The sequence below is a fragment of the Styela clava genome, chromosome 8 (assembly GCF_964204865.1).
Source record: "Styela clava chromosome 8, kaStyClav1.hap1.2, whole genome shotgun sequence".
Classification (NCBI taxonomy): Eukaryota; Metazoa; Chordata; class Ascidiacea; order Stolidobranchia; family Styelidae; genus Styela; species Styela clava.
In genome coordinates this window covers 19382836-19410334 of record NC_135257.1, presented here as the reverse complement: position 1 = coordinate 19410334, position 27499 = coordinate 19382836, and the positions used below count along the sequence as shown (strand labels likewise).

At 35.0% G+C, this 27499-nt stretch overlaps 1 protein-coding gene across 1 annotated transcript; it reads right to left on the bottom strand.

Moving 5' to 3' along the window:
- Positions 1-436: 436 nt before the first annotated feature.
- LOC120345398 (serine/threonine-protein kinase PAK 2-like) lies at positions 437-27499 on the bottom strand. Its single transcript, XM_039414828.2, has 14 exons — positions 27157-27499; positions 26533-26630; positions 25150-25236; positions 24491-24592; positions 20452-20640; positions 19407-19557; positions 12304-12367; positions 11063-11234; positions 9399-9506; positions 8947-9046; positions 8464-8579; positions 6790-6870; positions 6039-6176; positions 437-5604 (listed from the first exon to the last, which is right to left on the bottom strand). Exons 1-14 carry the CDS (start codon positions 27335-27337, stop codon positions 5518-5520), a joined length of 1674 nt encoding a protein of 557 aa, XP_039270762.1. The 5' UTR covers positions 27338-27499; the 3' UTR covers positions 437-5517.

Genomic DNA, 27499 nt, shown 5'->3' with positions numbered 1-27499 from the left:
CCACTCCGATTGGCTGGAATGATTTGCATTCGATTTGAATGGCGTTTACTGAACCATCGCGATTCCATCCGAAAAGGACATTTCCAGCCACGCATATGTGTGTCTCGCCCTTTTCATAACCACAAGAAAGAAATTTGAGAACGATAAATAACGAGTGAAATATGCAGCAATGTCCCAGATAAACTTAAACCATAGGTTCTCAGAGTGTTTCGTGAGAAAAAACCTAGGGGCGGCGAGCTATTCGTTTACTTATTAAAATACCGAATACATCCGGGTCATTAAATGAAGTGATTTTAGTTTGTTCGGGGACATCAATCTTTGAATAACAATGTGATTTTTGTTTTTATTTTTCTAAATTTATTGTGGGCTCCGTAAATAATAGTCAACTTGTTCACGGGCTCTATAACACCAAAAGTTAACTTAAACACGCAACAAATGACGAATTTGTCACTTTATTTTAATAATGAAATGACGTTACAATAATATTAATAGTAATAAACAGTACTGAATACAACAGCATCGAAAGCGTGATCACTAGGAAAGAAAATTGAACACAATCAAAATCATTGATGATAATTAAAGGCAGTTAATGTTATTATTCAACTGAATACACAATTAGTAGGTTAGAAAGCACAAGCTAGAAATCCATGGTTAAAGGTGCAGTTATTCACACGTTCTATACCGGTTATTACCACACTTTTATCCGAGATGAACAAGATGGGCAATAACCCAACTCTCTACCATTTATCGCTTCAACAGAGGCATAAACACGATTGATAAATTATAAGGACTTGATTTTTGTGTGGTGAAATGACTTGATTTCAGACTTTTTTTAGGCGCTCCTGTAGTATGTGCACCAAGATGGCGCACAAACCTGGTACACACTATGTTCAGGTTGTGCGCCATCTTGGTGCACATACTACAGGAGCACCCTTTTTTATATGATCTCCTATGACAACGCAGGCAAGTGGTTCTCGACATTTTTTTTGCGGCCTACTTTCGGTGCACAAAAAATTCTGTGGCCCTAATTTTTGTATGCAAGAGAAAAACTACAAAACTCTTTTGCAAAGATATGCACTTCAACTTTAATAATTATAATGAAAATTACCATTTGATACAAAAAAACGCATTATCATCAATTTCCAATATAATCGAATTCAACTAATTTATCGATAAGTATAACAATTTTTAATACGTTTGTAGACCACCTGGAAATTTTCTGAGGCCCAGCAGCGGGCCATGGGCCACTGGTTGAGAACTGGTACGCCAGGCCAGGGCTACTCAACTATTTTTATCAAAGGTCCGCAAACAAAACTTCAAATTTATTTGGGTCCGGTCTTTCCAGAAATGATATTTCGGCATCCTTAAACGAGCACTTCCTCGACCGACTAATGATTAGTAGCAAATTAAAATTTTTTATTATGGTGTTATAGTTCTTTTCGTATATATTCAAAACTATGAAAGTCATTTTATGATAGGAAATTCAAAAAGTGGGGCTAATGATCCAAAATAAATAATTAGGTGCGGTCCAAATCCAATACTCGAAAGGTCCGGATTCGGACCGCGGTCCGCCAGTAGAGTAGCCCTGCTCTAGGCCATTGTGTAGCCCAAAATATATAATTCCCAAGTAGCGAGGCTTCTTAAATGTTAATTAATGAAAAACGAATTTCTAATTGCATGCAATATTAATCTAAAGCATTTCATTATATTGATAAACTACAATCATGCATGGCAAATGATTCAAAATTGAAAGAAGTGTAAACTAGGAACGAAAAGTATATTTACAATACAATAGGAAAACAGAAAAGCACTTTGGTCCTTCCATTATTTTATGATGAATACAAGGTGTCCATAAAGTCTTTACAATTTCAATTTTGTTATGAAGTCAGTTCTCAATATATCTTAACCAGGTTTTGTTGTTTTTTAATAGTAATTGTTTAAATACTTTTACCTCATTTAATACATCTGAGAGGTATATATGGTATGAATCTATGACACAATATATGGTATCGATAAATTGGTATCGGTAAGACTCCATGGACACTCTATGTAACATGCAGGCGGCCACAGATATATAAGAGGCTTTTATTGATGGAAATACCAGAATTTTCACGATAGATAATATAGAAAAGTACTTCCCAGAGTAAGGACTGAGAATTAACTCAGAAGATGTGGGTCCCATCAATCATTGATAAACATTTCATAGAACTATGAACATGGCAATGGCTCCATTGGTGTGTGTGCCAATATGAAGGGAATTAATTTTGTTGGCCTACTTTACATAAAGTTGGTAACAGGACCGAAACCTATTGGCAGGGAGGGAGGGGTATTAAAACTAAAATAAGGAAAATTGGAATAAAATTATGCCCTAACCCTAACCTGGTACACATACTACGGGAGAACCAAAAACACTATGAGGGTGAAACGAACTTAATCTTTCCAAGTATTATCTTGGAGTCTATATGTCAAGATCAGGGGTGAAGTCGAGTATTTTAAAAGGGGGGGGGGGGAAGGGGGGCTAAAATTTCTAATTGCTGAGTTAGACCATATCAGCTAGTGGTCCGGTGGAAAATGAGGGTTTTCAAAAGACTTGAAAGCGATCTTAAAAGCGATTCAAGCTAGGAAAAATTGCTATGTTTGTTACGAGAAAAATGCTTTTCTTTTACATTTCAAAAACGAGGGATTCTGACCCCAAGCCAAGAAGGTAAATATGCAGAAACACCAATTTTTTTCTGATATTTCAGAATTTATTGGCAAAGAAATGAAGTATAGTCAAATGGGATGGCGAGCCACGAATACCTAATCGAAGTTTGGTTAGCCCATTTTAAAGTAAACACAAGTTTGAGACATCCTTTAACTCGATGGCACTTAATAAAATGACGTACAATTATTCAATAAAGTCAGTATTTAATTTATCGTTTTTGGCTAGAAAACATCTGAATCTCATAATGCAAAAATCATATTACCAATATTCAAGAAGGAAATGAAGGTCGCCGAATTATCCAAATGATTTCATTATTTCATTTTTTCAAAATAACTTTTTCAAGTTTAACCTTATTGGATGAAAGTCTTGTATATTAGTTGTACAGTTCTCTCCTTTTTTTCGATTAAAATCAATTTTTTTTTATTATAATATCTGATTACATACTTACATACAATACAGTAACATACAAATAATCATAAATGTACAAAAATTATTCCAACTTCAAAGCAAATGAAATTGTTTGGCGCAAAAAAGATGTCTGCTTACAATAATAAAGATATAATTAATGATAGAAACAAAATTAAATGTACTTAGAAATCACTTTTATCATTTTGATAAGTGTAGTGGTGCCGTTCTTTTACCATTTATGGGAAGAACATTGACAGAATTTGGCCATGCTTGGCCAATGATGAAATCAAAGATAAATTCTGTAGATGAGTATTTGATTTTGCTCGACAGAATTTGGTCATGCTTGGCAGCATTTGTTCATGCTTGGCCAATGATAAAATCAAAGATAAATTCAGTAGAGGAGTATTTGTATTTGCTTGGCAGCAATTGGCCATGCTTGGCCACCAAAAAAATCAAGGATAAATTCTGTAGATGAGTATTTGTTTTTGCTTGGCAGCATTTGGCCATGCTTGGCCACCAAAAAATCAAGGATAAATTCTGTAAATGAGTATTTGTTTTGCTTGGCAGCATGTGGTCATGCTTGGCCAACAAAAAATCAAAGCTAAATATTGTAGACGGGTACTTGTTTAGGCTTGGAAGCATTTGGTCATGCTTGGCCAATAAAAAATCAAAGATGAATTCTGTAGATGAGTATTCGTTTATGATTGGCCAATGATAAACTGAATACAAACTTCAATGCCCAGCCTTTATCAAAGAAGGACCTTTAACTTCTAGACTTGAGAGTAATTCAAATTGATTCCAAGGGTTGGACAATTTCGAATACCTGATGATTTCAGAATTGAATCAAATATTTTTTTTCGAATCGAATCTTGAATACTTGGAAGATATTTAGTTGTATTGACTGTTTTATTGTAATGAGTCCTTCAGACACATAAATTAGTGAGAACACGTAATCTAACACCGCTGAGTTTTTACACACAGAAAGTAACATGTTTCATCAATAATTCACTCGTAAGAAGAGTCATATGTCAGATTTGGATTTAGAAAATTTGACATTAAAAAATGAGGGATTCATCTCAACCTACAGGTGGACAAAAAAACAAGATGGTGGCGATTAGAATTTCATGTTCGGACCGATTCAAATAATATACTATTCGAAATGTCCAGCCCTATCAATTACATAAAAAAAATTTGTTATTTAACATTGGAAGATGGTTGAATTAAATCAGCAAACCCAATATCCGCACTGATTCAAACAACTGTGGGGACGAAGCCTTGAGTTGTCACTTCGAATTGTCCACAGTCAGGAGTTTTTATTCTTTACAGCCAAAATTTCGGACTTGAGAGCGATAATTGAAACCAAACAAATATAACCTTGCAAAGCATCAAGTTAACTGTGCATTCTGAATAGGAAATTAAAGAAATGCACAAATGCAAAAGCTTTTAAATAAAGATATGGTTTTCTCAGAGCGAAGTCTAAAATTGTCACTTCAAATTACCCATAGTCAGGACAGGAGTTTTTATTCTCTACAGTCAAGATTTCAGATTTTTAAGCGCGACAATCGAAGCCAAATTTTCAATAGAAACCTAAAAAACATCAAATTAACTGCGCATTCTAACTAGACAATTAAAGAAATGCACATGCGCAAGAGCTTTTGAAATCACAATTTGGTTTTCCAAGAGCACGAAGATAAATTTTGAATGCTTCGAAGTCGGAATTTGAGTACAAATTTCTTATAGAAAAAGAGCATTTCAAAAGATACCATATATCGTCGACTCGTCATATATAATCAGAGTTTAAAGGGGCTGGCTTATACGTGCAATACTCTGATAGCACTAAAAATTTGGCTTATACACGCATAGGATCGCACTCAAACGAAATGACATTATGCTAACCTAATTCCAACAGCTACAACTCGAACCATGCTAAGTTTGATAAGACACACACGCTTGGTACGCTATGACAGCAAAAACAGTCTGCGCTTCGGTGTCATACACGTCAATGCTTGTGTTTTATCGCTATGACGGCAATAACAGTCTGTGATTGGTTATCATACACGCGGATTATATGCGAGAATATACAGTAATTAAAATGCCACACATATTCTTAGGCTTTTAGCTATGAAGATTCGGTTTTTGCAGAGTTAGGTGTAAATAATAATCTCCATCTGGTCTTGGAAGTCAGAATTAAGATTTTTACCAGTTGTTTTAAATATCTAGTATTTTGAAGTCGAATGTATATTTTCCTATTTCACAAGTCTGCTTTTCAATAATGAAAAAAATATCGCATATTGGTCCCATTATATATAAGTCAACGGCCAATACAAGCATGCAGCAAGATATATTATCTGTCTGTTTATATACTTTTGGCCTCGTAGTGAAGAATTGGTGATGTTTGAAATCCTTCATTGATGCTGTTTGGCCACATCTTTAGCTGCCAGTATGAGAGGATTCAAACTTGCCAGTGGTTTTGCAAGCTTCAAGAATGGATGCTGTGAATAAGAAAGATGGTTACATGTACATGGGCGCTCCAGAAGTATATGTACCAATATGTTATATTATGTAAAAAACCGATACCTGGGAAAATGGTGAAATTACTTAACTAAGGAAAGGGTAATGAAAGAAAAGGGTAATAACAGCTTGCTTATACCAATGACTCATGGACTACTTCACACATAACATGACATGATAAAATATATGTGGGTAATTATTATTTGCCATAGTACACATACTACGGGAGGACTTGTAAATGAGGTAATGATTTGTGTGAGTGTGTCATGAGATAATTTTGAGTGCTTTGCAAAATACCAATGCATTTCTTAAAATTTACTTTACTCAATACTTGGCCCGTGGTCACCTCCACGTAAACCATGAAAATGATCACCAACATATTTTGTGCTGTTGATAATAAAAAAAAACTACTCACAGACAGAAGTTGTTTAGCAGTGCATCGTTTATCCACATCCATTTCTAGACAACTTTCTAAGAAATTACGGAAGATAGGACTCAGATTCTCTGGATTTTGAATTTCTGGTGTTCCGTTGGTTGCAATCAGATAGAGAGCCTGAATGTGGGACAAGAGGAATAAAGGACCTCCTGAGGTATGTGCACCAAGATGGCGCACAACCTGAACTCAGGTTGTGTACCAGGTTAGGGTTCAGGTTATGCGACATCTTGTTGCGCATACTTCAGGAGTACCGGAATAAATTAGTTGACGCTCTGTGTTATTTTGTCATAGCTATTAAAAGCAATGGCACACTGGTACTTGCCGCCATGATGCTATATGCAAACTCTAATAAGCTTGAATTGTATGTTCGTGTCTAATGTGATATTGTGATACTGGAAATACTTGGGCTAATATGTGCATTTATCATTTTATTAGTTATATTCCCGCTGTTCCTGTATGTATTATCACATTGCTGACAAGCTTAAAGCCCAATTAGAGAGTATCCAATCGTGTTTTTTTAATTATATTTTATGCTATACGGCAAAGAGGGCGATTTGCTGAGTGTGCCCCGAAAATTAACAGAATTGTTAAATTTCTGTCCTGGATATTGTCATATTTTGTTGAAAATAAACTATTTTATCCCATAGTTGAAGAGCCTTTTGCAGAGAGAAAGGCATATAGAACGTCACAAAAAAAGAGAAAGTTAGACTGAAATAAATAAACTTCTTACCCTGAGTGGGTTCTCATTCAGATATGGCGGTTCACCCTCGATCATTTCTATTGCCATGATTCCTAAACTCCAAATGTCAACCTGAAATATTGAGAAAATGATATGAATGAAAATATAAACTAGAATTCGGTTGGAAACCAAAGACTTATCGATCGAAGGTTAGGGGATCCCCCAAAACAGTGGTCTTACTCCATAGTGACACCGTGTGTCCCATCACTAATTAATTAATAACTCGCTAATTATACGACATAATCCATCCAAAATCAATTGGCTTCTGATCCGAGCTAAGATGAATGCACATGCAAAATTTGGAGCAGATTGAACCTCGCTTTTGTGAGATATCGTGTGCATCTAACACACAGACAAATACCTATCAACAAACTTATCGATCAAGATCGATGAGTAATAATCTCTAATCCCTGCAGTTTTATGCTCTGAATTTGGGACCAAGAAATAAACATCTAGTCATTGTATTTCAATTTCAATTTAGAATACAAAACTATATTTCGGAGTGATTGATCCGGTTGTCAACAGAAAAGTGCCAATAACAATACAATTTAGAATAGAAATTGGTAAGAAATTGCTAGAAGATGCAAGACCTTAGAAGCAATGTTCCCTCTAATTTTTTGTAGTATGTGTGCGCAGAAATTTTGGTGTGTGCGCACTTTTTTGGAAATGAATAATATTTGTGCAAAAACCAATGAAGAAATTTTGGCGTTCTAACCGGGTAATAAGTGGGCCAACAACAAACTTTCTCAACCTGCCAACCGAGCACATTGTTACATTATATTGAAATACGTCTGTGCGCAGTAAATCTATGCGTGTGCGCAGCCTCTAAAAGCTGCGTGCGCGTGCACACGCGCACACCTTAGAGGGAACACTGCTTAGAAGCACCATTTGTAACAAAATAGCAGCTTCCTCTGAGCTGTAGAATGTGTATGAGTTTAAAAAGTTTAGGACAGAAAATAAAATGCTATCAGTTATTTTTTAGACATAGTCTGTAAACAATTTAAAAAAATATATATTTGGATCTACTTTATGATAAAGAAAAGTCTAAACGCAATCTCATACTACTTTTGCTTCATTTTTCGACTTTATTTGAGAATTATAGAAACTTTATAGTTTCGCTGCGAGTTTTCCCACTTTTCAATTATTAGTTACTAAGCCTTGCTAGAAGTGAAAATGGAAAACATTCATCTCATGTTATAAAGTTTATTCTACTTTTTGCTGCACGCTACAAATAGGGCTGGGCATTTTCGAATACCTGATGATTTCAGAATCGAATCGAATATTTTTTTCGAATCGAATCGAATCTCGAATACTTGGGAGATATATAATTGTATGTAACTGTCTTCTTGTATTTGGTCCTCCAGACACCTAAATTACTAGAAACGTAAAATATATCACTCAGACAGATTGCTGAGCGTTCACACACTGTAAAAAATACGTTTCCATCAATAACTCACTACAGAAATGAGTCATATGTCAGAATTGCGTTGAAAAATATGACTTCTATAAAAAAAAAATTAGAAATTTACCTCGACAATTGGCGAAAAGGAAAAAAACAAGATGGCGGCGATTCGAAATTTCGCTTTGAACCGATTCGAATAATTTACTATTCGATTCGAATATTCGATTCGAAACGCCCAGCCCTAGCTACAAATTATATCTCACCTTTGGTCCATAAGCTTTCCTTGTTACAACCTCAGGAGCCATCCAGTAAGGAGTTCCCACCATGGTAGAACGTTTACTTTGTTCTGGTGTGATTTGGGCACAGAAACCGAAATCAGCTTCAATGAAAAAATGGATTTTTTTAATATTTGTGAAACGAAAAAGTTCTGTTTTCCACTTATGAATGTAAAGTTTGCCCGAATCCGATTCCAGTTCTGACGTGAAATAAATGAATCCCAAACTCTCATTAACAAGATTTTGACACCCAAGTTCAGGAAAATAGAAAAAACTTTGACTGGGTTTTGTCAATAAAAGTCAGCAGGCTATGAATCATACCAAATGGCATATGACTGCGTTTCACCCAGTTATTTGTATCTGGCCCCCCGTATTAAAGGTTGCACATCCGTGGTTAAGTCTATCAGTTATAAGCGAAATTTTCACAACAAGAACCCAAGCCATGAGTACATTTTATCAACTACTACTTACTTAATTTGACACTTCCTTGCATTCCCAGCAATATATTGTCACTCTTGATATCTCTGTGAATCACATTTCTGCTGTGGAGAAAATCTAATGCTTGGAGACACTGTTTAGGAAAAGCAGAAGAGCAATTGTAAAGTGTAGTGGGCTCAATAATGAGAGGTGGCTTAAACTCAGAAAATAGGTTCTTCGATGTTTTTGTAAGGTTTTTAGTGGTATTTCACTGTTTTGCATGTTTTTGCGAGGTTTTCAATGGTTTTTGACAGGCTTTCACTGCATTATATTTTGTCCAATCTGGGTTACTTTTGTTTAAATCATTTGACAAAAGTAATGAAACTTCTAGAACGTCTCAGGTCACCCTTAGGTAGACATTGGCAGGTAAGATTTTGAAGTTGAAAACAGATTTTAGTACTCTCAAGACTTATTCTGAGCAATCTTGTAGAAAACACATTACTGACCTCTCTACAAACAGCAGCAATTTGTCCTTCATCCATGCAAGTCTCCGTGACAACATCAGTGAGTGAACCTCCTGCTAAGTATTCCATCACGACCCACAGTTCATCACCCTGAATAAAAAGTATAGAAAGAATGATCCTTCTTCTGCTTTTGTGAAGATAAGTGAAGGTAACTATCCTAAGTGACTCCAGAGTCTTGCTGCACACTAACACAAATGAGGTCAGATGAAACGTCACAGAAATCTATTTGTATTGGCGTGCGACAAGACTCTTGAATCACTTCATATAAAGAATGTGAGGATAAATATATAGGAAGAAAGCTAATAGAAGACATATTTTAAACACTTGGTTGCGCCCCACATTAGAAATACTCATATTATCACACTTCCAAAACCTTGGAATTCGAATCCAAATTGTTACATTTTTCAAAATAAGGATGCGGCCATCACCAGGCATTTTTCACAAAAAATAGAATGTTCAATCCAAAGGCGCACCCTTAGAAAACATGGCTATATTAATATATAGACCAGTTACACAATATTTTCCTAGCGATCACAGTTACAGTTATTAAGTATTTCACTTGGTGATACATCGCCCTGATTTTCAGATTTTTAGTGGATCATATTATGCCTGGATCATGTCCCTATTCTTAGATAAATTTGAAAGATTATTAAAGATGAATTGTTATTGCTGTATACCAAGGGTCGGCAACCTTTTGTCGCTCGCGGGCCAAAATTAAAGTTTGCAAGTCATTGGCAGGCCGCCCATATTTTTAGAAAGTTAAAAATCGAATGAATGACCGATGAATCACATTTTATCACACAGATCAGAAGTTGAAATTTAAACAGCACGCGAAGACTGACCAATTGAATATTTTTTGCGCCATTAAACCATTTGCACTTAGCATTAACTTTTCTGCGTTTTGTTGCCATTTGTCTAAATTATAATTAAATTATAGGCTCATTAAACGAGTAATTGTGAATTATTTACTTGTTACGTTATAATATAATTTAGTCTACACATAAATTCTTTTGCGTAACGAATATAATCTACAAAACAGCTATAATTTGATGCTATAATTCAGCGAAGCGTCGCGGGCCGGATTATATTGCTCCGCGGGCCGTAGGTTTCGGACCCCTGCTGTAGACTGTAGTACAGCAATCGGCAACCTGCGACTCTTTTTTCTTGAAGCTCTGGCTCCCATCAATCGAGGTGGTTACATCCTTTTTTTTGCTAGAAGCAGTAGGGATTCAATGAAAAGGAAGGCATAAATAAGACAAATACACAACACCGTGGTTCCCAATGTATAAGTCGCAAGTGGTAAAAATGTTTTGCATCTAAAGTGATTCTGTCAAAACATATGTTTTCTATTCATTTTACAAATTTGTCTAATTTTGTCATAGACTGAATTTTTGTAACTTTCGTATTTCATTTGCCTCTTCTAAGTAATAACTAGATTATTGCATCTTAAGTGTTTTTCCAGGAATTTTGATAGCCAGTGATCTCAGAGTGGAATGTTGCGGCTACGAGTACGTTTAAGTTTAATGGAGAGACGCTTTCAATACTGAAGGTTGCCGACTCATGCTACAGTACAATGATATCTGATTTTCAAGATATGTAAATATTGTTCCAAAAGTTTTCCTGGAGACATCTTGTCTATTACTCACTTTTAAATAAGAATCCAAGTAATTGACAATATTCTGATGTTTGTTCTCGCGCATGACGATAATTTCGTTAATGATCAATTCTTTCTTAGGCTGCTGTGTCAGATTCATCTGCTTTATCGCCACCTGCTGGCCAGTTGATATTTCTTCTGCTGTGAAAACTGTGCCTGACGCTCTGAAGAAAAGTAAATGAATGGTAAAGTTCTGGTACTCCAGAAGTATGTGAACCAAGATGGGGGATACCGGATCATAGTCTGGTACCGGGTTAGGGTTAGGCAATAATTTCAGGTACAAATACTACGGGAGTCACTTGGCTAGTCTCCGAACCCGTAATAGAACTTAAATAAGGAAAATTGGAATTAAATTATGGCCTAACCCTAACCTGGTACACATACTACGTTCTGGTGTCCACCATCTTGGTTCACATACTGCGGGAGTACCAAAGTTTTGAGTAACCCAAATTGGTGTCAAGGCAATAAGAACAGACTTGTTAGAATTTGGAAAGCGTATCGCGGTAATTATTAGCATGTAATAAATACTAATCAAGCAGTGTCGAACGCTTTTTGCTACATTTCTCCCTTTTGAAACCCTTTCCCTCAACAAGACAAAATGGAAAATCCAGGAAATTTTTTAACTTGACTAAGTAATCTCAGCAGACAAATAAAAAAGTCTTTTAAGTGCCACAGTTTTTTGGTCAAAATTTGGTCTCGGGATTTTTTGTCATAATCAAAATATCCGTCGATACAGTAACGAAAAGATCGAAATACTAGTATGACATAACAATGTGATACCACTAATGAAAAAAAAAATGCTTTATGAATTAACCAAACTCGGTGAAATATTGTGTCCTGTAGGATTTTGAGGTAACTTTAAAATAGAAAAAATTATAGCCTTCTAGAGACTGAATCCATCTTCAAGTAGTGTCAATTTGAGGTCCATTGGTCGGTACTCCTGTAGTGTTTGTACCAGGTTAGGGTTAGGTCATGATTTTATTCCGATTTTTCTTATTTTAGTATTACGAATTCGGGGACTGTCTGTGTTAGCCAAGTGAATATACCCCCTGTCCATAGGTTTCAGTCTCTTTACACAACTTGATATAAAGTGGCCGAACAAAATTAGTTACCTCCATACTGGTACACACACTTCTGGAGCGCCCATTGGTCATTGAAAAAATTGATTTGACAGAAATTTGGAAAAACGATGCATAGGTCCATGTCCAAAAATGAACATAAAAAATGACTCACCCTTGTCCGATCTTTTCAAACCTTGCATATTTATTTTCTGGGTTTCCAACACTGACAATTGTCCCTGAAAAAAATGAATAGAACAAGTTTATTGGTAAACAGTCCATGAATTGTACCGAAATAAATTTCAAGTTTTCAAGAATACAAGTACTATGATGCAGGGTTTCCCAAATTGGGGTTTGTGGACCTTGGTGCCGTCCGTGATGACTGGACGGAGGGTATGCAACGATATGAAAAGAGTTCGAAACATATACAAATAGTGGTGACCGTACATTTGAACCCACGTACATTTGAACCCATGAGTATATCCGCGGGTTCAATCTATATGCGGGTGCTAAAACTCATGGGTTAGGGTGAGTATGGGTTCATATATCCGTAAAACATAAAAAAAAATTCCATAGGTGCAATAGTATGCAAGTGCAATTGTCATGGGTTCAAATGTACGTGGGTTCAAATGTAATGGAACCACAAATAGTACATAATCTAATCGAATGCCAGTATTTAACGTTAGCATGTATTGATTCGGACTTCCATAAGTTTTATTTCGTCAGAGAACATTATCCTTCCCTATTGGTGAGGCACAGATGGGGATCTTTTCAAAATAAGATTTACGAACCTAGGTCTGCGGCCAAAAAAGTTTGGGAAACCTTGCTACAAAGGAATGTGCATGGATAGTTTGCTATAGTAACACAAAGTGAGATAAAGAGTTAAAGTACTAAAGCTTAAGAAATGAGGAGATATATTAATAAAAAGAATGTTTACCATTGAATTAAAACTTGAAGGATAGAACCGTATAAATAATGAATATTTAACAACACATAATCTTTCCCACTAGTTAGGAATAGCTGTTCCGGTTCTGCATAAAGCCACAGGAATAATTAAATATCGCTACAGCTCATCTGAAACCCATTAACACCAGACATCAAATGTTGACGCCAAAACCAAATATTGATCAATAATTAAACAACTATGCTGCCATATACACTTACAATTTGCAAGGCTAGTAATTGTTTGTTTTTCGGTTTTAATATCAATAGGGCTTTCTCAAAGCAAGGTGGCACGCACTCGTTCAGAAGTAATGGAAGATATGGAACTAAAAAAATATATTTCTTCCTATACATTACGGCGCTTCAGAAGTATGTGCACCAATATGGATGTAACTAATTTTGTTCACCTACTTTACATCAAGTTGTGTGAAGGGACTGTGGGCAGGGGTATGTATATTCACTTGGCTAACACAGACAGTCCCCAAACTCGTAATCAGGGATGGCCAATTCGAATAAAGTATTCGAATGTATTCGAATATCTCGTCATTCGAATATCGGAATTCACGTTCATAAGAATATCGGATATTTGTGTGACGTCACACATTCTCGACGCCGCTTTCAAGATGTTTCCGTTGAATGAAAACATTCTCGATAGAAAACTTGCGCGTGATTGTTTTCATCACTCATCAGCGTAACGTGTTATTTAGGCCCGTAAACGCCTTTACGATTGTGTTATTTTCTCTAAAACGAAAATTTTCCACAAATTTGTTCCACGATAACGATAACATTTATTTTATTTTTGTATGCGCACGGAATTGTGAATCTGGTAAATACGTTCATCGGCGGCGAGTTTCTAAAGACAACGCAACTTTTTGATTGAAAAGCGGCAATTTAAAATACTGAAAATAAAACCGTAAACAACATAAGTTTTATTGAGGCCCGCGAAAATTTAAAAAACGCTTTTCTAGGCAGTGAAAATCGCAAAATTTCGTGTGCCTCTGGCACACATTATGTTTGGTCGGCGTTTAGAAACATATCGTCACTAATTGAGGGCGGGATTTGCCTGATTATCCATTTAAATTGCTGTCGAATATTTTCGTGTTAACACGATACAAGGTTTGAATGAAACGCGACTTTTTCCCAGGTTGTGAGGATGTATATAATATAATTAATCTAAAGTATATTCAATCAATTTTATTGTGATGAAATAAATTTTACTCTGAGATATTTTACTCTGAGCATTTCGATCGAGCGGAGTCACTGTTAACAAGTAGATCTGAATATTTGCCGAATTCGCAAAATACGGATAAAAACAATACTTAATCGGACAGTTTACCTCACGTTTTTATTTTTATGGCCGTGGTTTGCAACGGTATATAAGAGTGGTGAGGATTTTATTTTGTTAGAGAGACGCAACCGCAGGATAAATTGAAGACAATTAAATTAATAGGAGCAAGACATTTTAAATATGCCCGTGTCGGTCACGAATTCATCACTTTGCACAACAGAAAAATATATATTCGTTGTTATATTATTTCTTGTAAAAGTCGACTCTTTTAACAGGTGGCATAATCGCGGCGATGAATATGTATTTCTAATTTACTGCTAAACTTTATATGTATATTCATTGTATGAAATGAATTATTCTCTACACTTAACATGATTTTATATAAATATTTGAGATTTTTCTAACGGCGATAACGAGTTGGCAAGATTGCAAAAATACATATTAAAATTAAATACATCAGGCAGTTTATCTCGTACTTTTCGGTCACAGATTGCCGTGGACCGAATAGTAATGTTTTTTTTTTGACGTAAGAAGAAGCAACCGCGAGTTATGTTGGACACATTAAATTAATATATAAAGATATTTTAGAATCTCGTAGTTGTCATGGATTGAATATTTTACGTAACAGAATGATCATTATACGCTGACAAGACGGCTCTTTTAACGAGTGCGGAATCGCGGTGGGTGTTACAGGCGGCAATGGGAATTTCCGATTTCGAAAATCCTGGCTGCGCGCTGGCAGTGGTGGTCATCTATTCTCTACTAATTTATTTCTAACTCCAAACACAACAATATGTTACACATAATAACAATATGGTTCACATAAATTTATATACAAATATACTGGTAGGTAGTAGAATACTCGAGGCTTAAATATTAGAATTTTTAAAGGCATGATGGATTTTCGATTGTTGTTTTAAGTTGTTTTAGTAGTATTTTTGTCAATAGACTCGACTATTATCGTAATATCATGATACCAATGATAGAAAGCGTCAGACAACTCCTTGGCTATCTTTTCATATGGTCATTTGTACAAAGTGAATAATTTTAATAAACTGACTGTGTCACAAGTTGCTATTATTTTTTATTAATAGCTATGACCTATCAATTACTTTGTGTACATTTACTGTTAGTCTGTGGCTTCGATCTGATATTTCTATTGATGCTTATTTCCTAATTTACTGGGTTTTAATCAACTAAAACAAAAATGTGTTATTTTCGATTTTAGAATGTATTCGGAATTCCAGATTCGAAAACATTATTTTAGAATGTATTCGGAATAGTTTAGTATTCGGAAATGGCCATCCCTGCTCGTAATAGAACTAAAATAAGGGATATCGTACTAAAATTATGGCCAACCTCTAGCCTGGTACACATACTACGGGAGTACCATGTTTTGTTTATGTATCGAGTTTGATAATTATAGGAATCAATCCGAAGTAGGCCGTAGTGTTTTTCATTTATAATGCAACGTGTGCCGTTGTGCCAACAAATTGACTGAAACATTCTAAAACGAGATTCAGTCTCTGGTACACATAACACTCGATTAGTGTTAGTACTGGCTTATCATCGTGTTTGCATTCATCTTGAATTACCGTTTTTGTATTTTTAGTATGATGAAAAAATGAATTGCTTAGAGCAAGACTGTTGAATACCCATGCAATAGTGCAAAAGAACATATAACTAAAATATTAGGCAAAAAGTTATTGGAAACGTTTAGCCAGAACATTGGTTTGTATTCCCAAGATATGATCAATACTTTCATTAATGTGATAATGGCAAACATGATTGGCAATGGTTCATATGACATTTCCAAAAACAATAAATGGTTTATAATTACTGAATCTTTGTTGATAACATATACAGGACTCAAAATGAACACAATTTTGGGTGCTCCCAAATATGCGAACCAAGATGGCGGACATCGGAACGTAACATGGGTAACAGGTTAGGGTCAGGCGATAATTATTTTCCAATTTTCCTTATTTTAGTCCTATTATCAGTTCGAAGACTAGCCAAGAGCCTCCCGTAGTATTTATACCTAAAATTATGGCCTAACCCTAACCTAGTACACATATTACATTCCGATGTCCGCCATCTTGGTTCGCATACTTCGGGAGCCCCCAATTTTGCTAAATCAGGGAAGTCTAAAACAAATTGGATATAGGAATACATTTAAAATTATTTATATTCGATATGGTTAATTTTTGAATTTAGGAATAATTGACAGCTTTTTATTTGGAATTGTGCGCAATTAACATTTAAGCTTTGGTTAACTTCTGATAAGGAAAATTAACAAACAAAGTCATCTTGAATTTTCTGCACATAAAAATAAATCTCCACAAATACACAATGACACAAAAAAAAACGATATACTCTGTTTAATACCCCAAACTAATAAACTAAACTACGCTATATTCCTATGCCTCATAATCCAGTTGTGTTCAAATTTTTCTGTTGAACGTGCGATAATTTAATCCATATTTGATATTCCACATTCAGTTATTATTCAAAATGGAGAATTACAAAATTTGGTCATACTTGATGTAAATATGAGCTTTATTATATTGTATTTACAATGTGGGCAACAATAAAGTCTATAAAGCTGGTTAAAAAGATGTTCAGAATTCAAGGTATTAAAAAATAAGGCGCTTCAGAAGTGTATGTACCAATAGGGAGGTAACTAATTTGGTTCGCCTACTTTACATCAAGTTGTGTAAAGAGACGGAAGCCTATGGGCAGGGTATATTCACTTGGCTAACACAGACAGTCCCCGAACTCGTGATAGAACTAAAATAAGGAAAATCCGAATAAAATTAAAGCCTAACCCTAACCTGGTACACATACACATACACAGTATCTTCAATAATATAAGTTTATGGTATCAACTATCAATGATGACAAAAAAATATTTTACATAACAGAATTATGAAATACACATAGCAGATCAAATTTAAAAAATGAAATATTAAAAATTTCCGAACAATGTCACAATGGAGCACATTGCTGACTGCACTATTTAAATATTGTTTATGAAATGTTATTCATAGTATTACATCATAAAGCAGCATGAACTTAAATAAACTCTGTATTTCCTCTGTTCTAGAGATCAATATCAATCTCCATATATGGAAATGACAATTGTTTGTACAAAATAATTTTATTATTTTAGCATGATTCTATAAGAGTGATTTTCAGCTTTTCGATGGAATGGAACACCATGAAACATGGCACATGATTGCCACCAGGTATATTAATGTCGATGATGAATAAAGCACAACCGGTGTTGGTGAAGATATGCAATTTGCAACGTTTCGAATTTCTATTCAGAAAAACCTCATCAGGGCATGATATGGAAAGCAACACTATTGTATATATATATATATATATATACAGAAAGAAGAGCAAAAAGAAAATTAATCATTTTTTCTAAATAGACATTCGCAACGTCGACAAATCATATCGTTTTGCTATAAACTGGTTGTGCTTTATTTATCATCCCAATGAAACAATTCAGAGACTCGAGGTATATCTGTGTAATAGTTTGATTCATGTCCTTAATTCCTAAATTGCATAAACCAACGGTTTCCAAAATTTTTGTTCGTGCGGCGCCAGATTACCAGAGAATAAACTAACGACGCACTTACACAAAAAATAGATTGCTTTAAATAAAACTCAATTTTGTGATTGTTAATGTGTATTTTAGGTTTTTTGAAGTTTAGTGGCATAAACTATAAATATGCATGAAAATTCTAATACAGTTAAACCAAAATGATCTTCAAAGTGTAGAAGTTTATTAAGAAGTATTTGATCATAATATTTGAACATTATAGATATCATAACAAACTCCGATTTGAATAGAAACTTAAGGAACCCCGGACTGTACTCTAGTGCAGGGAGGGCTACTCAACTATTTTTACCGAAGGTCCGCAAACAGAACTTCAAAATTATTTGGGTCCGGTCTTTACAGAAATTATATTGCGGCATCCTTAAACGCACACTTCCTCGACAGGAAGTATTGATTACTAGCAAATAAGTTTGTTTATTAGGGTGTTATAGTTCTTTTCATATATATTCAAAACTATGAAAGTCATTTTATAATAGGAAATTCAAAAAGTGGGGCTAATGATCCAAAATAAATAATTAGGTGCGGTCCAAATCCAATGCTCGAAAGGTCCGGATTCGGACCGCGGTCCGCCAGTTGAGTAGCCCTGCTCTCATGTGCCACACTAACGCGATTGAAAATCTGTTTCACACTATTGTAAGTAGAATATAATACAGGGGTGTGTGCGTCCTTTGCTACAGGAGGGTCATATACAAATACCTGGGTGAAATCGTGGGCCGCACCTACTTTAACATAGGCCAGGGGTTCCCAAACCAAGGGTCGCGACCCCAAATTGGGTCGGAGTGATAATTAGGCAGGGTCGCAAACAGGTCATGGGGTCGGTGGGGTCCTGAGGTATGTCAGAGGATGGATGTACAAAACATCTAAGATTTGACAAACCATGTTAAATTTAGCAGTTTGTACCATGGCATACTGTAAAACAGGCCCATATGCATCACTATATGCTTATGCTATAGAAAATGTAGGTGAATATTGTGACATCACTGTTTGGTTTTAGCGTATTTTACTAAATACCACCACATGACCAAACTCAAACGTCCAGTGAAAGAAGCTCTAAAGTTTCATGAAAAATATATATATTGACCTGGGGTCGCACTGGACACTTGAAAGTTGTCTTTGAGGTCGTTCTGTAAAAAGCTTGGGAACCCCTGACATACGCTTTCTAGTTGTTGCAGAGACAAAAATTGATCTAACGTCACAGATAATAAATTAGACTCAGGTATAGGATTTGCAATGCAAAGGGATCGGGATTACTCACACATACCAGAATAAACTAAATTGAAAACTCATTCGCACACCATTCAAAATTGGCACTTCACCGCGGGGTGCACAATTTTTTCTTGTGGGTCACATTTGGCCCAGGTGTCACAACAACCTTGACAAAAAACAAGAACAATCAAATTACTGTCTGTATGCAACTTACTTAGTTTGGAGAGAATCTCTTCGTCTGAAATTTTTTTCTTTTTCTGCTTTTCTATTGTTTGTTTGTTCACACCTGGTTGCGCATGACCGCCTCCTGTTGCAGATGGAAGATTCGGGACACCTAGTGGTTCTATCACAGATCGAGTGTATATCTACGAAAAATGAAGTAGAAGAATTTAATATCAAACTAAAGAGTTTTGAAATTCATAGTTTTAAAGTTGTAAGTTTTGAATGTCAAAATCGCAGTTTCATAGTTGGAAATAGAATTTTTCGATAATGCTCCAATAATTTGAGTACTGTGTTACTTTTGCAAAGCAACGAACACTTTTAAACGTTTTAAATAGATTGCAAAAATTGATAGAAAAGTGAAAATAAGGCAAATTTTTATACGAAATTATCAAGATCTATTAGCAAGGCTCAGGTAGCTTAACAATGCTCTAAAATTCAAAATGATAAACCTTCAAAACTGTTCACAACTGGTGAATTTCCAGATCAAGCTTACACGCTATAGAATGGATGTACATACATGTATATGAGTCAAAGGAGGAAGCGTAAAAGTACACAGGAGTGGACCTATGCAATATATACAGGCATATACACCAGTATGCCGTAATATGAAAGTATGTGCTTGGAATTGATCAAATGCCAAAGAGTGGAAGTCTACAGCGTTCGTAGTAAAAGTGTGAATGTATACATATTTACAAGTTTTGAGCTTACATTCTATTATACAAATTTACCGAATGTACACACATAGGCAAGTGTGGAAGCATGTGTTTGTATCCGCGAATCGAAGTTTTCATTTCAAGGTTGTATTTTAACATAATAAATGAAAAATTCTATCAAACAACATAAAATTTGAATGTAAGGCATATAGAAATTTTATTTATCATATGTGCATTCTTGAAGGACACACATCACACATGTAATAATACAATATTAAATTTCATCTCAATTCCAACGAAGCCAAATTGACACTGAAAAACTGTAAAAAAAATCACCAAAAACCATGCAAAAATTTACAAACGAAGACAACACAGACAACTCACCGATTTAGTGTGCTCAGGTCTAGGAGCAACAATAGGAGGAGGTTCCAGGTCGTCATCAGATTCCTCATTCACAGAATCTTCATCAATGTCCTCTTCATTTGCTGTCAATGGAGCCGTCGATTCTGTAGTGCTCCAATTATTTGTATCGGACGTCGTTTTTATTGCTGGAATGTTCGCACCCCCACTTGACTAAAAAAAGAAAATTTGAGGGTGACAGAGTAAATGATTTTCATATTATCACTAGGGAAACCAGACCAGAAAACTCAATTATATGGTGAACCAAGGCCTCTCACCCAGTTGACAGTCCATGTCAGCATAGGAATAGTTAAAATGAACTTTGGTGAAGGCTGTCATAACTGACAAGTGTTCAAACTAGATAGCCATAGAAGGCCGCCGACTTATCAATCTGCGGTTTTGATTCTTTCGCTCTGACTCACCAAGTGTCCCACCACTAATTAATTACACGGCATAATTCATCCAAAATCAAGAAGCCTCTGGTCCGAGATATGATGGATGTGAATGCACATGCAAAATTTGAAGCAGATTCATCCTCCCACGAAAACAAACAGACAAATACCTCAAGATCGATAAGTAATAAACCACGTTGATACGATGAGGAATCTAGAAGGGTTATACCTAGCAGAGCAATCTCTCATTTAATGGCAATCCCAATTTTTAAAAAGATGCACCAACCTTGGAGCCAAATGGTTGACCAATGATTGAATAAAAAGTTGATTTCGCATGACATGCATGCCTGGACATCATTTTGCTGAGATTTTTGAATTACATTCGATTATTTATTTAACAAATATCAGAACATTTCCATAGTATGTCTTCTAAATGTCTGTGTTGGCATTTTGTATAATTTAGAATTACATAATAAATTTGGAAATACTGTCACTATTGGAATATAACTAATTAAACAAATGTTCAAACTAAAATCCAAAAATATATGGACACAAATTAACAGGAAACACAGGAGTAGCAGCAAATTCGATTAACTTCCTTATACTAAACAGTGTTGTGAAACTAAACATATAACCACTGATTAGATTCAAAATTTTAAGAACAGTTGATATGCAAAAATCGGAAAGCTAATTTGCATCGATCGATGTCAAGTTAATATTTCATTAAGACAAATTAAGGGCTTTGACCCAAAAGAGCTAAACCTGGAAATGGTGTTTTAAAATAGGTTTATAAAGGCCCTTTTTTTGAATTTGTCAGGAGAACGATTTTTTAAACTGTAACATTTTATTGAAATACTGTGGTAAATGAGATACCAGCTTTAACAGCACCTAGTTCTTTATAATAAAGTCTCTCTACAATTTCAATTTTGTTATAAAGTCAATTTTCAATATATCTTGTCCAGGTTTGTTGTTTTTTATTCAGTAATTGTGCAAGTATGTTTACTTCATTTAATACATCTTTGAGGGTCAAAACAATATATGGTATCGATAAATTCCCTTTGCAATTTTAAATAACTTTTCAGACACCCTATACTTCATGCAAATAACATTTCCAATGAATGTCAACTTTAGCCATTTTGTTTTGCAACCTTTGAAATAACCAGAGGAAAGAAAGGCCATTGTCTTGCATATGCATAAGCTGTCTTAATTAATACCATAGAAGGAAAAGAAATTAAAATGTCATGTTTTATAGCACAGTCACAACAAGATGAATCATACCACAACCTTAGGTGATGGGAATGTTAAACAAACAGTGAGATCCCACATAGAACAGTAATACAGGAGAAATATCACTGACACTGATTGTAATACCGACATATAACGAGATTTTTCAAGAGGACGTACAAGACGTGTGGCAAATTGTGAAAATAAGGCATGGGGGAAAAATTTCACATTTTGGATGACATGACAAGGCTCTCTATGTCACAAGTAATTGCATAAAAGGCCTGGAATTCATATAATACTGAATTTATGGAATTTAATATTTGTAAGACCAGGGATGGCCAATTCGAATAAAGTATTCGAATGTATTCGAATATCTCGTCATTCGAATATCGGAATTAGCGTTTATAAGAATATCGGATTTTCGTGTGACGTCACACATTTTCGACGCCGCTCTCAAGACGTTTCCGTTAAATGAAAACATTCTCGATAGAAACTTGCTCGCGATTGCTTTATCAGGAGACGTATTATTCAGGCCGTAAACGCCTTTACGCTTGTGTTATTTTCTCTAAAACGCAAGTATTCCACAAATTTGTTCCACGATAACGATGACAATTATCTATTTTTGTACTCGCGCGGAATTGTGAATCCGGTGAATACGTTCATCGGCGGCTAGTTTCTAAAGAAAACGCAAATATTGAAAAGCGGCAATTTAAAATACTGAAAATAAAACCGTAAACAAAATGTGTTTCATTGAAGCCCGCGACAGTTTAAAAAACGCTTTTCTAGGCGGTGGAAATCGCAAAATTTCCAAGATATGTTTGGTCCGCGTTTAGAAACATATCATCACTAATTGAAGGCGGGATTTGCCTGATTACCCATTACTTTAATTAAATTGCCGTCGAAAATTTTTGTGTTAACATTATACAAGGTTTGAAACGCGACTTTTACCGTATTGTGAGAATGTATATAATAATACATTTAATCTAAAGAATATTCAATCAATTTTTATTGTGCTGAAATAAATTTTAGTCTGAGATTTTACGGCAGATTTATGGATTTTTCGAACGGTTTTATCTTAAAAATAATCGGAGTGGCGGCATTTCGATTGAGCGGAGTCAGTGTTACACATTTCAAATTTGCCGAATTCGCAAAATACGGATCAAAACAATATATAATCGGGCAGTTTACCACACATTTTTATTTTTATGTCCGCGATTGTCATGGTAAATTAGAGTGGTGAGGATTTTATTTTGTCGACGCAACCGCAGGTTAAATTGAAAGCAATTAAATTAATAAAGCAAGACATTTTAAATATGCCCGTATCGGTCACGAATTCATCACTTTGCACAACAGAAAAATATATACAGTATTCGTTGTTATATTATTCGTTGTAAAAGTCGGTTTTTTAATCGCGCGATATGTATTTTTAACATATGCGGGGAATGCGGTGGCTGTTACATCCTAACTTATTGCTAATTCCAGATATAACGATATGCTACACATAATAACAATATGGTTCACATGAATTAATATACAAATATACTGGTAGGTAGTAGAATACTGGTAGGCTTAAATATTAGAATTTGTAAAGGCATAATGGATATTAGATTGTTGTTGCTTGTTTCAGTTGCCTGTATTGCTAATGCATTTTACTACTCTCAGAAAATATACACAATCATCTGAATACAAATAGTATTTCTGTCAATAAACTTGACTATCATCATAATATCATGGTACCAATGATAGAAAGCGTCAGACAACTCCTTGGCTACCTTTCCATATGGTCATTTATACTAAGTGTACAATTTTAATAAACTGACTGTGTCACAAGATGCTATTATTTTTATTGATAGCTATAAACTATCAATTAATTTGTGTAGATATACTGTTGGTTTGTGGCTTTATTCTGGTATAACTTTTGAAGTTTATTCCCTATTTTATTGGGTTTTAATAAACTTAAAAAAAGTGTGTTATTTTCGATTTTAGAATGTATTCGGAATTCCAGATTCGAAAACATTATTTTAGAATGTATTCGGAATAGTTTAGTATTCGGAAATGGCCATCCCTGTGTAAGACCAAGGCGATATCATGCTAGCATAGCAACAGAATGACATAAATCATCATTGCATAAATGTGGAAAATCATACCCATTTTTTTCAATGTGGCAAATTTATTGGATCAAAAATACTTTATCATCAAAACTTTAATTAGTTTCATCAACTCTAACGTAAGCCAGCCAGCATTTTCTGGTGGACGGCTAATAAATTATGGCAGAGGTACACAAAAATATAAATTTTTCCCCAATAATTCGCCTCACCTAAAAAACTTCGCCGACCACTGTTTATCTTTATCAGATAAAAAATTAAATTTGTTTAAATTTTTTTTAAAAACTAAACCATAATACAAACCTTTAATACTGCAGATGATTCGAACGAACTATTCTTTGTCATTTTCATATATTTATTTCCACCTCCTTTCTTTTTTTCTGTCATGTCATAAAATTGTAAAACCTGAAAATAAGTTGAAACAAGTGTTAAATTCCATACAAATTGGGCGACTATAGAACAAAAATTGTGTGTTTTAAAGAAACCTACATTACTACAACAAATTGGCAACAAATGACTTGAATATATTAGAATATTTCACTTTTATTTCACAGGAGAAAAACGGTGAATCTCATCTGGCTACCAGTACATGTCGGGTATGGTAACGGTTAATCATTAATTTGTTCCAGATACATAGACTTGAAGATGGAGGAATTCGTAACAGATGAGCAGTTAAGCAAATCATTGAAATCCTTTAACAGTGAATAATCCAGATGTGCCAAAAACAATGTGAAACCGCCAGGCTTGAGGCTTTCTTATATTATTGTTCACTGGTTTTTGAAATTTAAAATAATGTTCATGCTCTTAACAGTTTTGAAAACATACACAATTGATTGGGATTTCCAATTTGAGTACGCTCTTACAATATAAAGTATTGAGAAATCAACATTATAAAGTTAAGTTAAATTATGTTAAATATAAAAAGTTTTCAAAGAAGATTGAGAATTCCGAAATTTGAATACCTTGAGAACCAGCTGTGGATTCTTCTTTTGTTCTGTTTTGCTGATATTTGATGTTTTTAATAATCTTGACCATTGTTCAGGCATTCCCTGGAAAGAAAAAATTACAAATAACACTGTGAATGTCATTAAGATTATCCTGAATTTGGCATCAACGGTTAAAATCCTCTCAGGCTTCAGAAATACAACAGAACGAAACTTCATCTTGTCTACTTACCGTACATCCTTGTATATAAGCAGAGTTTTAAACTAAAAAAAAAGCCGAAACTAACTAGGGAGTTTGGCTTATACGCGCATACCTTTCGCGCACTAAAAATTTGGCTTGTTACACACGTAACTTTAATCGCACTAAAGCAACCATTTGCAGTGATGAGTAGCATGTAACAATTTGTAAGGTTGATAATATGTTAATTTTTATCAATCCATGTTTTAGGGCCGTTTTTAGGGGTATTGGCTTAGATATATACCATATTGGAATATACGGTAGATGAGCATAACACAATGGTTGAAGTACAGACTTGAGCTTTATGTACTTCGTATCAGCAGTGAAAATGTCTGCCTTAGAACTTTCCACTCAAGCCAAAAAGTCAAGTCAATAACTCTAGTTATAGCCACAAATCGCTATCCATGGTAGTAATACATAGGCAACATTTGGTGAACTGGAGAAAATAAAATTTCAAGCATTCCCAGTGTGGAATGATGTGAAAATGATAAAAAGTAAAGAATTTGATGCCCATTTTGCTAAGATTAGCTTCAAATTTTCTTATTTTTACATCTTGGTATCACGCTACATCGAACATTATAGATCAGACTTGGGCAAACTATGATCCGTAGGCCAAATCAGGTCCGTTGGATCCGTCTGAGGATGCCACAGCCAAACTTAAACCAAATTTTGATGTTTTAGCTAAAATAGCTCCAGAGATTTGTTGAGATTGCGAATAAATTTAGTTTTGGTACAAGGATAATTGTTTTCCCTTTTTGTCTAGGTGGGCAAAATATTTGGTCCATGGTCCCAAAATCTTGCCTACCCCATGTTATCAGTGTTCCCTCTAAGGTGTGAGCGTGTGCGCGCGCACACAGCTTTCAGAGGCTGCGCACATGCATAGATTTACTGCGCACAGACGTATTTCGATATAATGTAACAATGTTCTCGGTTGGCAGGTTGAGTTTGTTGTTGGCTTACCCATTATCCGGTTAGAACGCCAAAATTTCTTCATAGGTTTTTGCACAAATATTGGTCATTTCCAAAAAAGTGCGCACACACCAAAATTTCTGCGCACACATACTATAAAAAATTAGAGGGTACATTGCCTGTTATAGATTAATAGATTTGAATATCTCGAAAACAGCTGCGATCATGATCTCACAACATTGACTTCAACTTACAGTAAATTCTCCTGTTACTGCATCGAAACCGACATGCACTGTATGTTCAAAATCTTGAGGATATGATATTTCTGGTCGTTCACGGTCTCGTTTCCGATCTAAATTATTAAAAGTTTGATAAATAGGCATCGAAAAATGTGTTTAAATGTTTAAAGATGATACAAATGATAAGTATATAAAAGATAATACCAATGTATTATAGATATCAAATATGATGATATTTCATCTTGACTAGGCTAAATCATTGAAATACCCAACATAACACGAGCGTATCGTATACAGAGATACAAGTTTAGTCCAATTTACAAAACAACATGCGTAATGAAGTTTATTGCACAACATGGATCAATCTATACACATAGAAATTGACATTTCATGAAACTTATCACTGTATAATGTTAGTGCACAGAAGTGTTAATTCGAAAGCAAAACAAAATAACAGTCAAAGTTTGAGGTAGATTGATAGTTTATTTTGAAAAGCTCCTGAACATTGGAGATGGTGAATTGTAGAGGCCAAGCATAACCTTAAAGCATAAAACAAAAGAAATAGAATGCACTCGCAAATAATTCTGTAATTGAGCGAAACAGCAAAAACACAAACTGGGGTAAACAATGGAAACTTACTTTTATCTTCACCTACAAAAATACTCTTTAGCTTATTTTTCTTCTTTTTATCTTCTGGAAGGGACGGGAGAGGTTTCGTTGTAGATTGACTTGCAAAATCTCCTTTTCCATGAGCGGCACTGGCATGTCGGACAGGTGGTGCTGGGGGCCTGTCCTCGGAGTCATCGGAATTCATTGACATTTCGATTTTAAAATGTTCAAAAAAATTCTATGTTCCAATATCCAATATGTTTTTTTCTCTTCCAGCACAGTACGGCACTATGAAGAAACGTTAAAAAGAGATCCAGAGTCCAGTTGTAATAAAGTAGCAACGTCCTATTACCGTACACTACCCAGTTAACAA